The sequence below is a fragment of the Camellia sinensis genome, chromosome 2 (genome assembly GCF_055761805.1).
Source record: "Camellia sinensis isolate YWXY chromosome 2, ASM5576180v1, whole genome shotgun sequence".
NCBI classification, from domain to species: Eukaryota; Viridiplantae; Streptophyta; class Magnoliopsida; order Ericales; family Theaceae; genus Camellia; species Camellia sinensis.
In genome coordinates this window covers 201,269,842-201,293,638 of record NC_138962.1, presented here as the reverse complement: position 1 = coordinate 201,293,638, position 23,797 = coordinate 201,269,842, and the positions used below count along the sequence as shown (strand labels likewise).

Here is a 23,797-nt window from a genome sequence, read left to right as displayed (position 1 = left end):
GTCGTGACGCCGAGGTGATCTCGGTAAGGCCGAGGTTATCTCCGAAGATATCGGAATCCTAGATAAGTGGATAAGGGACAAGAGTCCTAGAATGAAAAGGGAACTCAACCTAGATATGGACAAGAGTCCTAGAATGAGAGAAGACTTCAGTTTGGGTAAAGATGAGACTCTTAGAGAGTTTATCCTAATTCAACTGGGAGTCCAAGATTAGCAGTAATCCTGAGTCCATAGAAGTCAGGCTTCTATTGGGACTAGGTTTATGTTGGCTATAAAAGAGAGGCACCCCCATGGGTCTAAGGTATGCTTTTGATACTCAAGCTTGTGAGTTTAGTACTTGATTTATCTTTGAGAGATATACTGACTTGATCGTCGGAGTGCCCCCGGGTGGTCGAAACCACCGCGGGATTCTTATATTTCTGTTGCAGGTCAGCCAGGTGCCATCTATTCTGCCGGTGCTCTCCAGTTGGTTACTAAGCGAGCAGTGTGGTTAGAAAATCACCCACACAGAAATATATATATACATATCAGATTCCACTAAACATGTAAGGCATCAGGGCAGAATGTGTTAAAAGAACACAAGTGACCCCATATTTAATTGTTGTATCAACCATGTAAATGCTAACAATCGCTGAAATTAATTAATTAATTACATCACTCAGCCCAATTTTTAACCTATACAAACAATTTCATGATCAAAAGCTCTTCCCAACAGCATCATAAAACTGATTTCAAGCAACAGAGTATGGTGTCCAATCCATGAAAGAGTGCAAGTTTCATACAATAGCTCCACTTCACCGCACTACAACAAAATTAAATATTTACGGCTTGCGATGCATGCTGTAAAAACTCTTTCACGACATGCACACAAATGCCGTTATATGACATGCCGTGAAAAGTGTAACATCATTTACGGCATGCAGATAAAGTTGTAAAAAGTAATAAATTAAACATTAATGACATACTTTGTATGTCGTATATAACTTTTTACGACATTTTTATCATGCCATAAATCATCATACTTTCCATGACATAATTTTGCATGCCGTAGAAGATTATTTTTAATATATTTATAGCATACTTTGTATGCCGTATATAGTATTTTACGACATTTTCTTGCATGTCATAAATTATCACTTTTCACGACATAATTTTGTATGCCGTAGAAGGTCATTTTTAATATATTTATGACATGCCTTGTATGCCATATATAATCTTCTACGACATTTTCTTACATGCCATAAATCGTTACAGTTTTCACGGCATACTTTTGCATGCCGTAGAAAGTTATTTTTAGTATAATATATATATAGGAACATAACCTTGTCTAACCGTATGTAGACAACAGCTTATAAAATGCAACATGTTACAAACCAAGCAGAAGCAGCAACTATGAAGTAAACAAAAAAATCTAATATCCATACACCAAACAACCTGCATACTAACTTTTATCCTCAACTTCTATCATATCAAGCTGATAACAACCTCAAACATACAAATAAAAAAAAAGTATCCAAATCATAAGATTCACTAATCTCTAAAATACGACTTTAAACATCCAAAAAGTATAACTACAAATCGTAAATCAATTAGTCCAATATTTAGTCCAAAAAAATGAATTGACTAGGCCATGCAACTGTACTTCCTATTGCATCTTGAAGATCATACATCTCACGAGTAGAACGAAACAACGGCACGTTGACTGTTACGTGGTTCACCCATACTTTCCAACACAAAGGTCCAAGAGTTGCATGATGCACCTTTGACTTGGGATCCCTTGATGCAATTTGGCCTTCTGCAACCACCAAGTTTGACCCCTCCCAATGCAACAACTTGCATTTGACATTTGCTAAGCTCGACACACCATTACTTTGATCCTACAAATATTAAGAGTATATAAGCATACTGCATAACATTCATCCCATTTACGCAGTATTAGTTCAACAAAGGAAATGAAAGTGTCAAAAAGCTTCAACGAGAACTCACTTACATATGTCATCAATGTCAGAAAAGAAAATTTCAACTTGATAAATATATATTTTAAGGTGGTCACACTTATGAGTCTACTTAACCTGATGAATATGACAAGGCTTAAAAAAAGATACATTTGAATGTCTGAAACTGTTACTATCATCAGGTGTTGGCTTAGAGCTAAACTGTTATTGCTGGACCACATTATAGCCCTAAAAATATGACAAGGCTCAAAAAAAGGATCTTAGGGCATACAAATGCTATTCAACCACTACATAAACATTACCATCCGAGGCATAATTAAGACACATTTGAATGTCTGAAAAAATATGAATTGGATCACTTTAGGATTAGCTCATTAACAAATTAGATAAGTACATGTGTTGCACTGTAAAGATGACAACTAAAAAATTGATTAATTTACTTTCTTTGTGAGAATTTAAATTAGTTCATTTCTTTTAAACATAGAATTACTGGCAAACAATGTGCAAAAAGTTGGGGACATTTGGGACATGGCTTTCCCTATTTAAGAGTGTGGTTTCTTCATCATTATGCATATCTAGCTCTTACAAGGTTTACATTATGTTATGCTTTTACAATTTGATGTGAGCAATCCTGGATCATATAAATTGATGTGAATGCAAATTATAATACCAAAAAAAAAAAAATGAAGTAATATTGGTACCACAGTTGCATCAAGCACTTCATTCATGGATTTTCCTTCCTTCCTCGTATGCCTTTTAATCCAAACATCAACTCTTGATATGGATGATGGTGCTCGACTTTCTCTTCTCTAGAAAATAAAATAGAAAATGAAAATCAGCATGATTAAAACAATCTCAAAGTAACCATACTTCATACCCAATTTACAAAATTACTTGAATCACTCTTAAATTTACCATTTCATCCTCTAATCGTGCATAACCTTTACGACTCATGGTGTGAAAGAGGGTTTACTTTTTTCTCATTGCCCTAAATCTTTTACTCTTTGCCTACATATACAAAAGAAGAATGTCATAATTTATATGATTAATAATTCATAATTGAATCACTATGAGAAAATTTGTTGGTCTAATTAGTTCATAAAAACTAGAGAATTTCTATGAGGATTCTTTGGAAGTTCATTATTTCACAAATGCTTTCCATTCAACCATTTCTACATTATCAGGTTTGGTGAGGACAATATTGTGTGCTAGCTTAGCACTTTTACCAAGAGGTCTTATTTTTCGTGATAGTTTAGATTTGTGTGAGCGCCATAATCTGCCAAACTTTTGCATGATGTGTTTCCTATGGCAATCATGTATTTTGAATCTAAGCTGCATTTGCATTTAAACAAAAATTTAGTGGTTAGGAAAAACACTTAAGTTGATAGTATAATAATGAATTAAATAAATATATGTTACCTTCACACAAGCCCATAGCTTGTCTTTAACCTCTTCTGGAATATCAGGCCATCTCTCTAGGGTTATTGGCACCATCTCTCGTGCCAAGATCCCTTCTAAAGTCGATAGTTTAACTGACTCAGGTCCCACAAGCTGATTCCTTTCATTGAAGTCAATTTCATCACACTTTTGTTTTCCTTTGTCATGCATCTTTAACTTTGATGCCCCCCTAGTTTTCTTCTTTGGTTCTTGAGTGGAGTCTACAACTCCTTCCATATCATGTGATTCAACATGTGGAGAAGTAGAACACTCATCTAAAATTCTGAATGATGCATTTCTTCTTTCATCCATTGTCGCAGCAATTATAGCTTCACGCTCCTTTCTAATTCTTTTCTCAGTTTTTTTTGAACTCTGTGCAATACATAAGGAAAAATAAGAAATAATGTGGACAACAATTGGTTATAAATGAGTCCATTTCCAATGAAAGAAGAGGGAAAAAAACAATTTAAAGCAATTTAATGAGAGAAAAAAAAAACAAAAAAACAAAAATATCGCAAAACAAAAAAACAAAGACTCTTTCTGGGTATTGCATTGACCTCCCCTCTTGTTTTGAGAAAATAAAGAAAATTCCACAATTTTAACATAATTACTTTGGATTCTCTTAAAGTTTTAATTCACATAACACAACTTAGTTTTCATACATGAACTTTTCTCACAAGAAAAATGAATTAAATAAAAGAAACAAAAGTAATAAATGATTTATTTTTCTATTAATCATTTTGGGATCATCTAAAGTGCAAACCACATGGCCTCTAAATCTCTTATGCAAATGTAGTATGTTGTATTACACTTTCATTTTAATCTTACGTTTCATAGGTAAAGTTTCAAATAATTATTGTCCCCATTGACAATGTCTAGGCTAAAATTGGGAGATAAAAAAGTAGTTTATATTTTTTTTTCTTATTTAGAATTTTTTTGTTCAACACTCGGTCGAAATTGTTTTTTTTTTTTCCCTTTTTTCTTTTTTTGGGTCACACGATAGAACATTTAGTAAGTTAATAGAGTTAAATTATTACAATAAACTAATGTCACTCCATCTCTATACTAAAACTCAAGTGCCGATTATGACCACTTGGACTAACACTCTATTGTATAATTAATTGGCTACTCTTGTAATTATTAGACGTCAAACTATTAACTATTAATTGGCTACTCTTGTAATTAATTGGCCTGACATTGAAGACAACCATGGCCAACGTTTTAATTTCTTATCCAAGAACGTAGTAAATTTGAAGCACTTAAGGTACCTTACCATGAAGTACTGTTATGGTATGCAAACACTCCCTAAAGGCTTTGGCAATAACTTGCTAAACTTGCAATATTTAAATCTTTATGGTTCAGCACTATGTGAATTGCCTGAAGATTTTGGGAAACTAACCAACCTACGTTTTTTGGGTTTATCATCAATGCTGACATGTTTGCCTGAGAAACAGATTGGTGGGTTGACTTCTCTCCAGGAATTACAGCTATATGATAGTTTTGAACTAACTGCTTTATGTGAAGGGATAGGAAAACTCACTTGCCTCCGAAAGTTGGAAATTAAACTATGTCCAATGCTAACTTCATTGCCATTTGGCATGAGATACCTCACTGCCCTTGAGCATCTGAAGATTAGCTATTCTTTTGCTCTCAAATTCTCAGAGGATAATGATTTGCGGGGGCTGAGAAGACTTAAATCACTAACATTGGTTGATCTGCCGTGGTTGGTGAGTTTGCCCAAGGGACTTCAAGATGCTGCTAACACACTCAGCCTCCGTTTGGGAAGTGGGTTGGTTTTTTGGCTTTTTGGCTTTTTTGGCTATTTTAGCCTGGGCTAAAAAGCTTGGTTTGGGAAGGGCTTTTTGGCTTTTTGGCTTTTTTGACTTTTTTTGTGAGAGAAGAATGTAATGATTATAGGTTGGATGTGATGTTTTGTTTGTTATGGCTAAAATAGCCTATTTTGTTTTTTGTGGCTAAAATAGCCAAAAAAGCCTGAAAAAGCCCTTGCCAAACACAGGCTCAATCAGTTCAAACTTCGAAGTTGTGAGAACTTGACAACAGTATCAGAGTTCGTCCTCCCATGTCTCACATCACTTCAAGGACTTGAAATTTATAATTGCCCTAATTTGCTATCTCTACCAAAAGATATGCAACATCTCACTAAACTACATTGTCTGAGCATCAAGGGGTGCAAACACTTGAGTAGAAGATGTGAAAAGGGAATAGGAGAGTATCAAGGGGTGCAAACACTTGAGTAGAGGATTAGCCTATGAGGGATCAAATTTCTATTTTTATCACTTGCGTTGCACCGCCTGAAGGGTATGTGAAATTAAATGTTGATGGCGCCGCAACGGGCAATCCTGGGTTAGCGGGCTTTGGTGGAATATTCTGTGATAAGGCCAGCAATTTTAAACTAGCATTTGCTAAAATAATTAGCTACATCGCTAATGCCATGGCTGAAATGTGGGTTGTCCGTGAAAAACTATCCTATGACTTAGCACATGGAATTTTAGACTCATTATTGAAACTGATCCCCTTATGGTTTTTGTTTTGATGCTTTTCGCAGGAAGCAAGTTCATCATCACAAGCTGGAGCTTCTACTTCTGGACAGCCTAGCTCTAGCACAAGGGTTTGAGGCATTGCAGCTTCATTTTGTATATCGAGAAGCAAATTTCACAGCCGATGCACTAGCTAAATATGCAGTTCAATACACATCCTTAGATATAAAAATAAATACGGCACCTATGTTTTTGCCCTTTTTTGTTATTGGATGTGTCCAAAGCTTCTCGATTAAGATTTGTATCTAAACTTCAACTATGCACAAAGTTGTTATTTTATATAATATCTTTTGTTTCTTGTTAAAAAAACAAACCAGAGACATCTTCACAACCATCAATTGTTCTTTTGGTTGTGTTTACTTCTTCATACTCTCACTATCACCTCAAGTTCTGCAATAAAATGCTTTGCAATACCCAGAGAAACAAGAACTACTTCTAGCAAGTGATCATCCTCAACCAGCTTCCTGACTTCTGCCTAGAAAAGCTGAATCTAATTATTCACCGGGAAGAATTGCTTATGGTACACTTAAACAAAGTGATGCTCTTTGCACTTCATGATTTCACTTACACTGACTTGATTTCATTTCCAAAATTTACAACTAGACATCATAAAAAAACCAGAAACTCATATTACTCTATGCATCTTGCAATGTAATAGTGGTATCTTGAAGATTCTATTATCATAGATTTGATCACATAATCTTGCAAATTCTTTCAATTAATAATGAGGTCGCCAAAAAGTAAAGTCAACTTTTTAAGAGTTATGGCACATGGCTTCCTTTGTATTTGTGTTTCTATTATAAGACTTGTTAGACATATCTTTGTTTCTATTATAAGCCAGACAGATTGATCAAAATGAAGATTAGAGCCAAAGAGAAGAGTTATTATTGGTTTAAGAGTCAAACCTAAGTATTTTTTTTTTGGTATTTTCCCTTTATTTTATTCAAAATGACAAACTACCAGTAGATCTCTCTTATCATTTTGAGAACATACTGGTTGACCAATACAGATGGGATAGTATATGATTTCATATTGATCTACCAGTACAACTCTAACAACTAACGTGATAGATGTTCATTTTTGACATCTAGCGATTTGATTTCTTCCAACACAAACAAATATACAAAACAACGAACCATTTCACAGCTTCTGTATTTTTTCTAAGTGTAACATAAATGCTACCATAAAACTGTAATTTCACAAATTGAAGTAAAATCCACAAGCATATATGATACTTGAATCATTCACATTCATATAAAAAAACCATTCCTCTTAAAGCAGTTGTTGAAGACACCCTACATCAAACTGCAACCTCACAGAGATACAAGGAAAATTTATGTAACAAATTCGAAAGAGGTTAATTCTATATCAAGATAAATGTAAGTACCAAATTTCCCAATTTTTGACTAAGAAAATATCACAAATGGCCACCAAAGCACTATTCTGAAGCAATTTGACTAGCAGTTCATACATAGAAGGAACCAATCAAACCGAACTGAATTCTAAAATCAATTGCTCAAACTCGATGGGAAGAGCTTGAGGGAGAGAGAAAGAGAATACGAAATTGAGAGAGAGAGAGACAGAGAGAGAGAGAGAGACGATGGTGCTCACCTTAGTAGACGATGGTCCTTACTTCCCTCACCGGTGCAGATGGTGGAGGCAGTGGAGCTTCGGAATCTCAAAATCGAAATTACCAATCGCTCTGAGATTGGATCTGAGATGAATCACCAATCACTTTGAGATCAAATCAAGGCTAAAGAAGGCTGATTCGATCGGTTGAGAGAAATTAGGGTTTAGAGAGGGTTGAGAGAGAGAGAGAGAGAGAGAGACCAGAGAGTGAGTGAGAAAGAGAGAGAGAGAGATCGATCAAATCAAGGCCTAAATTGTTTTTCTGTGTTTTGTGTTAGTTATTGTAATATTTTAAATAATTTTTTTTTTTTACTTTTCAAATTCAAATAATTTATATATACTTAAAAGAAATATTTTATTTTAATTTTAATAATGTTTTACTTTTTAATTTTTTTAAAAAAATACTAAATTCAAAAAAAATAAAATTTAATACATTTCATATATATTATATTTTATTATTTTTTTTACAAATATTTTATTTTTTAGTTGTATTCATATTAGGCACATCTAAAAAATAAAAAATAAATAAATTATTAAAAGAAGAAAAAATATCAAATCAAGGTAATTTAAAAAAATAATAATTACAAATTAGTGAGAAGCCATATAAATATTAATCATTAAAATTATAAACGTTTTCATTAATGTGTAATTTTTTTTTTCCAAAATCCCACTGGGTGCAATTATCCCTTAAAAGAGACATTAAATTATAAAATAATGTATAAATTATTTTTTATGTTGTCCTCAATTAGGAAAATTTAAGGTGAGAAGTTCGGTTGGAAATTGTTAGTTTTTTGAAATCAAAAAAAAAAAAACAAAAAATTGGATTGAAATTTTTTTAATAAAAGTTTTCACGACCTGCTAATAGATGCCGTGTAAAGTTATAATATTTTATGACATAAAATGTATGTCATCTTAAGTACAAATATTTTATGACATATTTTTGCATGCCGTGAAAATATACATTTTTTACGGCATGCTTTTGCATGCCATAAAAAAAAATTCTGATTGATTTTTTTTTTTTTTTGTAGAAGTTTTCACGACATGTTAATGTATGCCGTGTAAAGTTATAATATTTTACAACATGAAATGTATGTCGTCTTAAATGCAAATATTTTACGACATATTTTTGTAAGTCGTAAAAACATACATTTTTTACGGCATACTTTTGCACATGGTATGTATGTTGTTATTGATAAAACATTAACGGCTTGTAAAAAAAAAAAAATGCCGTAGAATGTACTAACTACAACATGTATTTAATGCATGTCATAAACATGATGCCGTAAATAGTTAGTTTTATTATAGTGCCGTATATAGTATGTATATATATATACACTACACTTCACTTAATGGGATTCATTAGAATTCTTGGAAAAAATGGATCTAATCTGTAGCTGTTCTAAGTACACAGAACACCTTGGTGTTTCAAATCGGAAAAATATTTATTTTTGGACATCCGAAATCACAAGTTCAAACCAATATGGACCAACCATGGAAATAATTAGAATTCTTAGATCAATTTGTCATTGATCTAATCTGCAGGTGTTCTAAGTACAGAACACCTTGGTGTTTCAGATCGGATATACAAAAACCCTTTTTTTCACATCCGAAATCAGAAGTGCAAACCAATATAGACCAACCATTATGAATGTCATCCAAAATCACAGGTGTAGGTCGTCGACAAGATCAAGAACAACTGTTGCCATGGTTTTGGGTCCGTCACTACTTGCGAGAAGATAGTAAATGGAAGACAGTTTTCGGCGTACCTAATGGTGCAGATCCCGTGAAGGCGAGGACGTGGGCGACGAATCCGGCGGCAGCTTCGGCGGGGGCCGACAAGGTCGTTGGTTGCTCAACGGAGTTACACGACGCCGCTTGAAGGAGGATTTCGCTAAAGGAACCAAACTCTGAAGGAGGCAAATGTGGCCTCGTTTTGCCCTAGGCCCCAATTTATGAGATGATGGTAGTTTGGTAAATGGCCGAGTTGTGTTTCTAGATCTTCCCAAATGGTGGATTCAGTTTTTTTCAACACTCCAGCGTTTGTGCCCTTAGCTGAGAACGCTGCGTTTTTTCAAGGTTCCCAAAACGGCACAATATTAATATTAAGCCACTGATGCCGCTACTTTTCGGAAGACTAAAACAATCTATATATATTGTTGAATCTTGGATTTTTATCAAAATCTTAGCTATTATTATTGGGCTTTCAAAAGATATCTATAATATATTAAAAATATATTATAACCAATCCCAAACTAAATCAAATTATTTGAATAAACTAAAGAGGTATCCCAATAATATTTGTCTAACTGCACTCTACCATCAAATATTAGGCCACACTAATATACCCAACCTACATTTACGTAAGGTGCTGTTGAAACACCACGTGACTTTGCTACGAGAGCATTGATTAACTTTTCAAGATGGCTAGTTTTCTGGTTTATTTATTTTTATTTTTTTTAATTAATTAATTTATTTATTTTTTTGGATCTTGATAGAGGGAACAAAGTTTCTCTTTAGTCCATCAGACTTGAACCTTCAATTCAGCTCTGGTAGGATTCATTATGAGTCATACTTTGATATCTATTATATTTTTAAGTTTCAATGTGTAAATTATTCACAAAAAAAAAAAATCAAATTAATCTGATAATCATAGCCATATAACTTTATTATCTTTAATTTCATAAAAATGAACGATTTATTTTTAAAATTATACGTACTATCTATTTGTATAAAGACAAAGACAATAAAGTTATATAACTATAATTATCAAATTAATCTAATTTTTTCATATATTACCTATAAAAATGAACAAAATACATAATTAAAACTCATGATGGGCCCAATTGAAGAAGAGTTGAGTTGGGAGAGAGGTGGCACAACTTAGGATCCCAAATTTTCAAAGATTTAGAACCTAAGGCCTCAGTTGGATGTTCCACATAGGGCATCAAAAAAACTTTTGGCCTGCAGTCGGGTCTCAAGATGGGCCGGGTTGGAGCCTCTGTTAGGGGTGGGGTGGTGTTGGGCTGCGGCTAAAACTGTTGCTTGGGCCTACATATCTTGTTTCCATGAAGTGAGTGACTTGTTCTTAATATTACAAACAAATCAAGCTGAACCGAGCTATAATATGTTTGGCTTTATTTATAAAGATTTTAATGAATTCAAATTCGAGCTCGAATTTAATAAAAATTTAACAAATCGAGTTCGAGTCGAGTTGCCTTAAGCTTAACTCGAACTCAAACCTGTTTATAAGCCTTAACAAGTCAAAAATTTTATAAATTCATACTGCATATGAGACTAAAACTACAATTAAAATTTTGATTTTACAATTATATATACAATATATATAAACATTTAAAAAAAAATCAATATTTTACCAAAATAATAATATCTACTATCACTATTATATAAATGTATTATCTATAGTTAACTATTATTTATATTTATATAGTTTAAATATATAAATAACATATTTATCTTATTTTTTATAATTATTTTTATATTATTTAATATATAAATAATAAATATTAAACGAGCCGAGTTTTAAAATATTTGGACTTGTTTATTAAAAATTTAACGAGTTTAAGCTTGAACGCAAAAAAAAATAAAATAAAATAAAATAAAAAAAAATAAAAATAAAAATTAACGAACCAAGTCGAATGAGCTCTTACCGAGACAAATTCAAACCTATTCATGAATAGCTCTATTTATTTACGGCCATATTTTCTTAATCCGATCTCCTTATCTTAACAAAGCAATGAATCGATCATTCATTGCATATGTATCAACAATAATTAATCAATGTGACAATGAGCGTTTGGAAAACCTTGCTTTCAGAAAAAGAAAGATAAAAGACATTAAAGTGAGAGATTCCAAATGTTCTATTAAAATTTTTACCAAATATTTCACATAGGTGTTAGACATGTGGGTTTCACACTCATATGAGATATTTGATAAAAATTTTGGTAGAACTTTTAAAATTTCTAACATTTTTGAAGATAAAAAGCAAAGAAAGTGTTATGTAAAAATAATAATAATATATATTTTAAAAAATTACAAATTGACGTGGACTAATAGTATTTGAAATGGGTCTATTGAAATTAAATGATAAGAATAATTGAACTGCAATATTAATTTATAAGTTAAACTAGCTGTTGATCCGTGCAATACACGTATTATTTTTTAAAAAAAATATTTGATGGTACAATATGTGTTATAAAACAATAATTTTAATTATTTATTTTGATAATATTGGCGCTATCATTCCATACAATTGTTACTTGAATACTTATATATATATATATATATATATATATATATATATATTAATTTTAGTTAAATTATTTGTATATTTTGATAATTTTAGTTCTATCGTATTATAAAAATATAATTATCATATAATAATTTTATATGATATAAATTAAATTATAAAATAGTAAAATAAATATTCATTTTGATATTAAAAATAATGATTAAATTAGAAAAAGAATTAGTAATGTAAAATTAAAAGTAATTCTAACTATTTAATTTTTTTTAATATTCATTTGGAAAAGAAAAATACGCAGAAATAGAAATTATATAAAGTCTATTAAAAAAATTAAATATAAACATGTTATAGTTGGATTATTATATAATGATATTATATGATATATATATATATATATGTATATATTAAATTATAAGATTCTAAACTGAATACTCTTAATTAAATTAAAATATCAATTATATAAAAGAAATTCAACAACTACTAATAAAAAAAATCACATAAAATCTAAACTCAAAAAGAAAAAATAATAAAAATATCCAAACGATAAATACATCTCAATGTATAAAGTGATTAATCATCTATAATATGATGTTAAAATATAAAAGAAGTTACTGTTCAACAATTGAAAAAGTAACTTAAATAGTAAATCCAAACTTTAGAAGTTCCTCAAAAATATCATTGTTATGCAGATTTTTTCTCTTGCAAGTTATGATTATATAAAATAATGTAGGAAATGAAATATAATTTTATATATAGAATTACTAAAAAATTTAAACGACAAATCCATAATATAGAATTAGTATTGGATATAAAATAATGCAACTTAAAACAAGAAGAAAAAAAAGGGAGAAAAAAGAATGAGGCAATTTAACATTAAAAAAAAAAAAATCTTAATACTTTTGAAAGAATTAAGAAGAAAAACGTGAAACATAAAATTTGTATTGAGTTTGTGGATTATTTTAATTTACAATAAAAAAATATATAGAAAAGAAATATTTGTCAAATAGAGTTTATATAAAATAAGTAAAATTAGTATAATTTAAATTAAGTTTGAATTTGTGTAGAGTTCTATTTTTAATTAAGAAAATACATATTAATATGATTTTTTTAGAAAAAAATAAGCTCTTATATTGTGTTATTAAGAATGAAAAGAAATATTTTTAATAATATATATGATGATTTGTAAAATAAAAAATAAAAAATTTATTTGTGTAAACAAAATTCTAAAATAGTGCCGTGCAATTATGTATAAAATATTGGATGAATGATGTCACCATTGCTTACTCAATTATAGTGCCTGTCTTTTCTGTCTCTTTCTAAGCTTTATTATTGAAAGGGTGGGGTTATCTTTTCTATCACGGAGATGAGGGTATTGTTTGAGTCGGTTAACCTTATCATTTAAATTACAACAATGATTCATCCCATTAAAAATATCACCACTAATAGCACTAATGCATTAAAAAAGTAAAAAAAAAAAAAAAAAATATAACTCCAAGGCCAAAACATCACATCATTAATGGCGGGACCCACTGCCACCTAATTAGTGGGAGCACTAATTAGTGCTCCCAAGCATTTTTCTTTAAATTATTGATTTTGTTAGGTCTTATATGTATATTATTTATAAAAAATAAATTTAGATTGATTTGATATTTGTAATGTAACCCATTCATCTTATCATATTTGTATGATAGAAATAGATAATTTATTTTTAAAAATATATTGACTGTTAATTTTTTTTGAAGGCAAACTTGATAAAATAAAAGTGTTACGAATATTGGATTGACTTAATTTTTTTTACAAATGATATACACACAGAGCTTGATAAATTAAATAATTCAGATTATCAAAACTAAACCTGTGATGGGTCTCACAGGCCTAAAACCCTTTCTTGAAAAGGTATGTCAGATGGATATTTCAGTATTAAAAATGAAGTATTTGTGACGATCACAAATTGTCGCCAAAAGTGCAACAACCGTTGCAAAAGACTTTTGTGACGACTTAGCAATGAAAACGTGGGTGGGGGAAAAAGTTTTTGCGACGAAAACTAACCATCACAATTTACTTAGAAAATTTGTGCACATAAACTTTCACATGAGAGTGGATCTCACGTGGATCCTACATGTGTGTGCCTCATCTCACCCTTGTGTGAGATCTTCTATGCATATGGTATTGTTCTATTTTTAATGAGACTACTTAAGATTAAATTTAATAAAAATATTAAGAGATCAAGCAATTATATATTCATTATTTCTCACATTATAATGATTGAATTACTCATTATGTACTATTCTTGTAGTAATTGTTGATCTATAATTGTCCAGTTTGATATAATTATTCTCATTATCTAATTAATCTCTTACTAATTGATTTTGTTTTAAATTTTATTGTACAATTAGTAAAAGTGAGTAACGAAAGGGAAGCAGCATCATCCTTCAATAAAACTTGAATCCAAACATCATTAGGGTTACAAATGAGTTGTGTTGAGTCAAGTACTAAATTACTCAAACTTAATTTGATAATTCAACGAATATAAAATTGCGTTTAAAATTATCTTAATTACATAATGAATCGATTTTAAATAAGTTGGATACAAATCAACCTCAAATAACTCGCTTCATTTAATAATCCTAGACATCACGTCCGGTAAAGTAGCATCTCAACCCTTAATCTCAAGGAAGTGGATGTGAATTGCACCATTCTTGTACATTTATTTATTTATTTATTTATTTTAAACCCACTAAAGAAACAAAATAAAATAACCAAGCAGTCCACTGAATCGATTGGGCTAAAATTGAAAATTCAGCCCAGCCTGATTGACTAAATCTAGACCAATGCATGATCTAATAGAGCCCAAGCCTTTCTAATTATAGTTTAACTTCATGAAATCAACTGGGAGATTCTATTTGCATCCAAAAAAATCATTCTTAATTTCTTAATATTTTTTATTCTATATTTTTTTATAAATTACCTCTCAAACATATATCTAAATAATAAATAAATCAAAAACCCTAAATCATCAATTCTCAAGCATCTCTATAATAACTTATAGCTTATTACTTGTCAGAGCTCTTCAAGCGAATGAAGACACGAAATGGTCAACCACAGCAATGGTGGGAGATATTAAGCTTTTGGTTAATGACTTTAATTATGCATTTATTTCTAACGTTTCTTAGGATGTAATTAAACCCACCCATGAACGGGCTAGAATTGTAAGTAGTTTTAATAGTTAATATATTTTATCTTTTTCTCAAAAAAAATAAAAATAAAATTAAGTTCCACAATAGCAAGCAACAATCAATATGGTGATGATTTTCGGTAATGATCTAAAACTTCAAATGGGGAGAGACGAGAACTGGATTGCTTATTATTCCAGTAATGATCAAAAAAATATTTTTTGTTATTATTTTTATTTGTTATTTAATTTTATTCAAAGTTTTTTTATTATTATTTACAAGTATCAATACAATACGAACAACGTTTTTTTTTTTTTTTTTGGACTGGAAATTCCCATGGCCGGGCCTATTTATGACCCGATCCTAAGCAAGATGTCGAGGAACCCACCCCTCATCCCTCAATTTCAATCGAGGACTATAAGAAGGTTGGTTAGGTTTTGAACCCGAAACTTTTGGTCACGCAGGCCATTGCCTTATCAACTCATCCAATCCTTGGGGTTAATATGAAAAATGTTGTTATTGATAATAGTGAGTTTTTGTGGGGTGGATCGAGGTTTTGGAGTGAGAAGAAAGATAGAGAGAAAATAATTGAAATTTGAAAAAGAAGATGAAGAGACTTGAATATGAATAATAGGTATGAGTGACTAGGGTGTACCATAAGGGGAAAAAAATATATTTTAGAATTTAATGTGTGTTATCCTTATTAAAATTTTACATTAGGTATAATAGGAATTGAAATTTTAAAAAATTTAATTACATGTACTAAATTACTATTTCAGTATAAATAGAATAACCCAATCAAATAATACAAAATTCAATTGTAACGTGGGCTAGGCTTTTATAAAAATGATTGAAGCCCAACAAAATTCGACCCACAAAATATACATATGCAATCTATACATACATACATACATATACATATACATATATACATACATACATATACATATACATACCATACCATACCATACCATATATTAAAGCAAATGTAGTAAGTCTTCAAAAACTTTCTAGAGTTTTATGTCTACGTTCTCATTCAAAGTGAGCTTTCTCTTTCCTACATGGCAAGCTCTCCAGCCTCATTTGTCCTTTTTCTAATTTCTAATTATTTATTACATAAATAAATAAATAAAACTATGGAAGATAAATAAAAATATTTTTTTATCCAATCTATTTCAGTATTACAATCAAATAAGTATTAATACATATAAGATAATATTGATTTTTAATAATATCCTTTAAAAAATCAAATAATTGATTAACTATTAAAATAAAAACAAACAAACAAACAAATATTATCTTAAAGGGTTGAATATTCAAATTTTAAATGATAAAATTCATTCTAGATAAAACAAAATCAGATAATTATCGTTTTAATATATCAGATAAGTATTAGCTTCTTTATATATATATATATAATGTATCATCTTAATTTATATCTTTCCACCACTACAAAAAAATTTTAGAGACCAAAATTTAAGGACAAAATTATTTTTTAAAGACCAACTAATTTTGTTGCGAAAAGTATCGTCATTATATTTTTAGCAACAAAAATTAGACATTGGTGATGAATTATTATCCTTTTGCGACCAAATTTTTTGTCTAAAAAAATAAACCATTTTGAGACCAAATTATTTTGTCTCTAAAAGTCTATTTATTAGTGACATTTTTAAAATTTTGTCTCTAAATGTCTTATTTTTTACTTTTCGGGACAACCTTTTAGCGACTACCCTCATGACGATGGAAATTAGTCTTTAAATGTCTTTTGCAACAAAATTTTCACTTTCAGAGACCAAAACATTTTGTTTCTAAAACTCTTATATTTTGCACCTGAACTTTCCAGAGATATATCAACTCAAGAAAAAATAAAAATTGTAAAATTTTCAAACTTTGGTGTATCTCTCAACCAAAACTTTCTTCTTCACCTAAACTTAAAACTTATATCAGGTATACAATTAATTTATAACTCTATCACATGTTTTCATTTATTGGAGTTAATATATTTACATTGATGCTTAATAAAATTCCATTAGAATATATGATATGTTTATTAATTTAGAGTAATTTAATTTAATGTATTTACAGTGATGCTCAATCAAACGCTATTAGAGTATATGATTTGCTCAATAAAACTTTGTTAGAGTGTATGATTTGTTTATAGGTGTAGAGTAATTTAATATTTTTACAGTGATATTATTTTCACATTTTATTTTTATTTTGTTAGTTCATTGAAGGTACACTCAAAGAAAGAAATGTTATTCACATACTTTTAAGGAAAAATTGTATTCATACAAAAGAGTATTACAAGTATGTAAAATTAATTTGGAACTTAGTTTAGGGTTAAAATTTGGAATAGCATTAATAATGAGTTTTGCAAAAATTGATATCTATATATTAGTACTTAGAATTTGATCTAGAGTTAGTTCTTCACGTTACAATTTGAATCACATATATATATATATATATATATATATATTAAATAAAACTATGAGTACTTTTTTGAACATTGAAAATTAGCCCACCAAATATGTAATTAAGGCCTCCTGTGCTTAAGATTTTTAAAGTAGTTTTTTTAGTTTTTTTTTCTAAAAAAAAAATCCCCATTTTGTCATTTTTCAAATATCAAAATGCAAAAAAAATAAAATAAAATAAAATAATTATTTCATAAAACAAGCTAAAAAGTGAGAATTTTAAAAATTATCACAGTTTAGTCCCACCCAAAAAGAAAATCTTATTCTTTTTACTCCCTAACTTTAATTCATCATGTTGAAATTTTTTCAAAATCTATCTATAAAAAAGAAAAAGAAAAATGGTTACTCTAAGTTACACAAAATCAAAATTAAAAATAAAAATTTTATTCAGTTTCTTTCTTTTTTTAAAAAAATCATTAAAAATGAAAAATAGTAAAAGAAAAAAAAAAGTCTTCCTAAATGAGAGTTAAAAATAAATAAATAACGGGTTAGGAAAACTAACAAAATTACTAAACAATATGACTTATTTCACTATTAAAAAAAAAATGCAATATGCGATAACTTTAAAAAAAGAAAAATAAAATAAAATAAAATAAAATTATCCTATCCTTTTAATATATAGTATCGTAAATAATTTTTTATTTATTTTTTTTTTTTATTTTTGTAACGCCCCAACTTCTAGGCCGTTAAATATGTACAATAATACAACACAAGTAGGATAGATAACCAAAACATCTTAATATACATATATAACCAAAGTTAATATCACAGATAATTCATTTATGTTCCACTACAAAATTACCAAAACATTGCCAAACCAAAAGTCAAAAGGAAAAAAAACTACTAGTCTAAGTCTTCATATGAACCACAGCTCCAATACTTCATTTTATTTGCGTTCGAAATAACCTTCACCATTGTAAACTGCTTTATCACATGGCATGACACGTCATGAGCTTGGAATGCCAAGTAAAAACACATACACCCCTATTTCTTCTATCAACCATACACAGAACAAATTGGGTAACATAACCTACAATATTATAACAATATTCTATGAATTAGTAGTTAAACTAGACATCTAGAATCCCCCAAAGTAATCCTTCTATCCAACCACAAGGATTGAACACCAGGCTATTCAGAACTCCCCCTTTTGCTGCTTTGCAGACCTTGCCACCTATGTCCACCTCCCGATTGTTTACTGGTCAGTGGCATTGATGGACCTCAAAAGGAACAGCCAAACAAGTGGGCTTGCTTACACCCAAATCGTGCCTAAGGCTCGCTTATACCCTGCACATACCATACCAAATCGTGCTTAGGGCTCGCTTACACCCTATACATACCATACCAAAGCACTCGCTTACACCTTGAATCCACCGCATAGAGTCTGAATACATCATTGTCAACCTAGGGGCTCGCTTAGACCGCTTGTACAAGACTTAGTTCATTTGGTATTAATCCCATCATAATTCATGTCATTCATATGTATATTACATAAATCATTCTGAAACACAAGGGTGAACGTCACCCATTACCATCCTCTTTTCATTTTCCGTTTATTAGATCTTTTACTAAGCAAATTAGTCACATTTAGCAATTTGGTAATATAAAAGAGCATGAGACAAACATATAAGAGGAAATATAACCCTTGATAAGCATACATAAGTATGGTAAAGCAAGCAAACAACATTAGGAATTTTTGGAGACACTTAGAGACAAATAACACAATAAAACATAATTTTAACCACTATTCAGTTCTGCAGGGCTAACAATAATGCTTTGGTAAAAATACTTCCAGGTCAAATTAGGGGCTGAAATTGCACAGAAACAATAATCAACCTGTCTAGTTTCAGTTCCAATTCTCAGAATTTGCACAGCACCTCCAGAAATTCATCTACAAGCTATATTTGAAAACCTGTCTAGATTTGTCACCCTTTGAGAAAACTAGCTTTCCTCTCCATCTACCTGGTAATTTTCACCCAAATAAATTCCATTGGAAAGAGGACTTAGAGTTCTAAATTTTGATAGAAGAACCAACATGAGATGATATTTCTGAAATTTTATAAAATTGCAAGAAGTGGACTGTTTTTCAGAGACTCGATACCAGATTTTTAAACAAAATATCCAAGCCCTAAAAACACATAATTAGGGGCTAATAAAATTATCACAAGCTCTAAATACACCAAATAGCCTACACTAAATTCAGATTTGAGACATAAATAAATTTGATATTTCTTTTAAATTAGAGAAGTTACAGCAGTGCCTAATTTGACAAATTTACAAGACAATGTCATTAACTCATACCCACACTTTCATACACACCAAAAACCCTATTTAATATTAATATGCAACACAAGAGGGCATCTAAACAATAGAACGAAATGGGTGAAAGAATTGGAGAAGAGAAGGGAGATGTATTCTTACCTTCTTGAGTCATCTTTTCTTCATTTTCTTTTTTCTTTTTTTCCTTCTTCTCTACTTTCCCTAATCACACTCTCCCTCTCTCACCCTCTCCTTGGGTTGCTGAAACGTGAGAGTGGAAATTGAGACAATGACCTCAATTTATAGACCATAAATTTGGGTTAAAAAGACCATTCTACCCTTCTAGCTTAATGACTAAGAAAACTTATAAATATCTAGATATTTTTCCACTAATTTGCTACTAATTTGCTCAAGTAAATATTAAAATAAATAATAAAACTATTTATTTAAAGATATTTATGGCTATTTATTTGCTCAAATAAATAATAAAGATTCAAAGAATTAGTAAAAATGCAACTAGGCTAAAAAATAAATAAATAAATAAAATGTATGAATTAATTTAGAAACTAGGAGGTAAAATAAATAAAATCCAAGTGTTAGGGTATTTCTAATTATAAAGTGGTGTTCTATGATTTAAAATTATTCTTTATTGGGCCATTATGCAAACTTTTATGGAACTGGGGGGTTAAAAAGCTATTAACCTAAGGTGTAGGGTTTCAAGTTTAGTTACCAAACATTAGGGTCTCTACAATTTTTATTATAACAAAGACTATTTTTAGAGTTTTAAGGTAACAGACTATAAAAAAAAAAATTAAAAAAATCTATTGTTTATGCCGTTCAATCCTAAATATTTGTAACTTAAAATTTTCATAATAGAAATCCTTACAAATAATTTAAAAAGAAATGTCTTACACAATTATTTTGTTATTTATAAAGTTCTTAGATTCTATTAATTTTAAAATTTCCTTTAATTGTAAAATTTCCTTTAATTGAGCTCTCTTTTAAATAATATTTTTAATTTTTAAATAGCATGAACACATTTCATAAAATTATTTGTACTTTTTACTTTATTTTGAGTAAATTGCACATATTATTTATACATTTTAAAGGAAAAAATATTGAATGTCTGGGTTAGGAGAGAGAAAACTAATAAATCAAATTATTTATTATTATATTTTCAATATATATATATATATATATGATTAACGACTAAATTTGTTTGGGTGGGGAGAGGAAGTAATTAATATACAACCCATAAATTTATATTTAATTTTTTACTTATGAGCACTAAAATGAAAAAAATATTGAATGTAAATAATATGTATCTTATTAAAAAAATAATATATTGTTTTATTTCATGCATAACACGAGTCATTTGCTAGTATATTCATATGTATATGTACTAGTGTTCCACCCATATATGTATGGATTGTGTTTGTAAATGTTTATATATATGTAAATTGTGATTTTTAAATGTCTTCTTCTTTTTTTTTCTTTTTTTTTTTGCATATAGAAAAAAGAATATAACAAATGCAGTATACCTTTAATCAATTATTTTATGTTTGCTTTTGTTCAAAATTTAAAAATAATATACGGACAAAATTTATAACTAAATTAAGAAAAATTTATTCCTAACAATAATTTTTTTTACTTCTATATAAATACTTAAAAAATAAAGCTAAAAAGGATAGTCAATATAAATATTATACATTAAGTTAAAAATGTGGTTAGCAATTATGTTTACATAAATTTACTATAGTTTTAATTTCAAAATTAAAAAAATATATATTTTAAAAGCATTTTATTTAGCTAATACCAAATAGAATTTTTTTTTAGCAAAAAGGAAAGTTATAAAATTTGTTGCAAATTTCAAATGTCTATTATTAAATATTCTATTCTACTTGCTTGTTTGCTTGCTTTGGGAGTTTTGATATTTGATATTTGCTCCACATTCATCTTATTGTTTTATTTATTTTTCTGCTTCTTGTTTGATTTTCGCATGATTCTTCTTTCATAGTGCATCTTCGAGTGTATTTGTGAAAATATCATACACTTAAAATGCACAAAATTACAATATATAGAAAAAAAAAGTAATTAATTACCCAAAACTAAAACTACTTTAAGAAAAAATAAAAAAAAAATGAAATTGTTTGAAATAAAAAATGATTTATTTATTTATTAATTAATTTTTTTAAATAAACTTTTAAAGAAAACAAAGAAAAGTATATAATAAAAAAAATATAGAAACTAAACATAAAATATAATACAATAAATAAATAAATTATTGGATTTTTAAGAAGTGAGACTCACAAACAAATTTTGTAAAATCTTCTCTATTCAAATACTTTTTGTGTATGTTTTTATGTACTTCTAATCCTGAGAATAATATTGAAATAATTTGCACTTCTTGCATTAAGTTCATCTAATAACTTTAGTAAACACGGATATAATAAATTTCATAACACAAAATATAAACAATTGTGAGACGAAGTATCTAAAAAAATGAATGCAACGTTCAATGATGATATAAAAGCACACCTGTCGTTTTAATTAGAGGTATAACTAGATAAATAATCATAGAAGAGGAAGACAACATTTATCTTTCATCACAACAATTACATAACTCAATATATAATTTTGATGTCTCTCATCCTTCCACACATTCAATTCTCTATCAATATTAGAATGAATGCATGAACCAAAAAAAAAGAAATATTTGAGAAGACAAAGAGATGCGGTCTGAGACCTTTCAATTGTTGAATTCTATTAATTAATAATTATTAGGCTTCAATCAAATTTCTAAAATTTGTTAGCCATTAAAGTAGAGTTCTTTGGTTTCATCTATATTTACTTAATAATTTGAGAGCGGACAGGTATCAAGTCTTTACACAAATATTTGACACATTTTTTTAGCATTATTAATGAAATGCAGAGTGTAAGTTTTTTTCTCTTTTTTTTTCGCAATTGAAACCTGTTATTTTTTAATAAGAATATATATTTGTTTTAGATATTTTTTAATATACAAATTATTTTTTAGAGTGTACTTTTTTTTCCTCTTTTTTTTTCCCGCAATTGAAACCTGTTATTTTTTTAATTAGAATTTATATTTGTTTTAGATATCTTCTTAATATAGAAATTATTATTTTTTTTAGATTTTAATGAAATGCATAGTGTAATTATTTATTTATTTATTGTAATTGCAATATGTTATTTTTTAATAAGAATTTATATTTTTTTAGATATTTTTTTAATATAGAAATTATTTTTTTTAAGATTTTAATGAAATGTATAGTGTAATTTTTTCTCTCTTTTTTTTTTGCAATTGCAACCTATTATTTTTTTAATAAAAACTTATATTTATTTTAGATATTTTTTTAATATACAAATTATTTTTTACAGTGTAATTTTTTTCTCTTTTTTTTTAAAAAAAAATTGCAACCTGTTATTTTTTAATAAGAATTTATATTTATTTAGATATTTTTTTAATATATAAATTATTTTTTTAATTTTTTTTTATAAAAATAATTTAATAATCTCATCACTAACTATAGTCTATGGGAGAAATTGAAAATGGTGCGGTAGTAGGTATGGAAGAAGTAAAAAAGGCTTGTGGGTTGGGAGAAATCAATAAATGTTGAGATTTTTTTATACAAATTATTTTTTAAATTTTTTTTATAAAAATAATTTAATAATCTCATCACTAACCATAGGGCATGTTTGATTGGGTGGATTAAAGTATGAGATTGAGATTATTAATCCGTGGGCCCAATTATCCTATGTTTGTTTTAACATTTTGGTTTAGGATTATTAATCCAATGGATAATTAATCTAACACATTTGTAAGATTATTAGTAATGGGATAGGGGTGGGATTATTAATCCAATTGGATAGTGAATATCATACTAATTTAATAGGATTATTAACTTCACTATTAATCTTGCGAATCAAACATGACCATAGTGTATGGGAGAAATTGAAAATAGTGCAGTAGTAGGTATGAGAGAAGTAAAACAGGCTTGTGGGTTAAGAAAAGTCAATAAATGTTGAGATTTTT

General features: G+C 28.8%; 1 protein-coding gene across 3 annotated transcripts; it reads right to left on the bottom strand.

Annotated features, from left to right (window-relative positions):
* Positions 1-1,419: 1,419 nt before the first annotated feature.
* On the bottom strand, positions 1,420-20,016 carry LOC114298340 (uncharacterized). 3 transcript variants are annotated; one of them, XM_082916589.1, is made up of 7 exons: positions 19,906-20,016; positions 19,321-19,446; positions 9,343-9,637; positions 7,559-7,661; positions 3,372-3,761; positions 2,654-2,761; positions 1,420-1,874 (listed from the first exon to the last, which is right to left on the bottom strand). In XM_082916589.1, the coding sequence occupies exons 5-7, from the start codon at positions 3,699-3,701 to the stop codon at positions 1,599-1,601; spliced, it is 714 nt and encodes a 237-aa protein (XP_082772715.1). In that variant the 5' UTR covers positions 3,702-3,761; positions 7,559-7,661; positions 9,343-9,637; positions 19,321-19,446; positions 19,906-20,016; the 3' UTR covers positions 1,420-1,598. The 3 variants fall into 3 exon arrangements, 2 of the variants coding, with proteins under 2 accessions (XP_082772715.1, XP_082772716.1); XM_082916590.1 differs by lacking the exons at positions 7,559-7,661; positions 9,343-9,637; XR_003641869.2 differs by lacking the exons at positions 1,420-1,874; positions 2,654-2,761; positions 3,372-3,761; positions 7,559-7,661; positions 9,343-9,637 and adding an exon at positions 18,206-18,771.
* Positions 20,017-23,797: the final 3,781 nt, after the last annotated feature.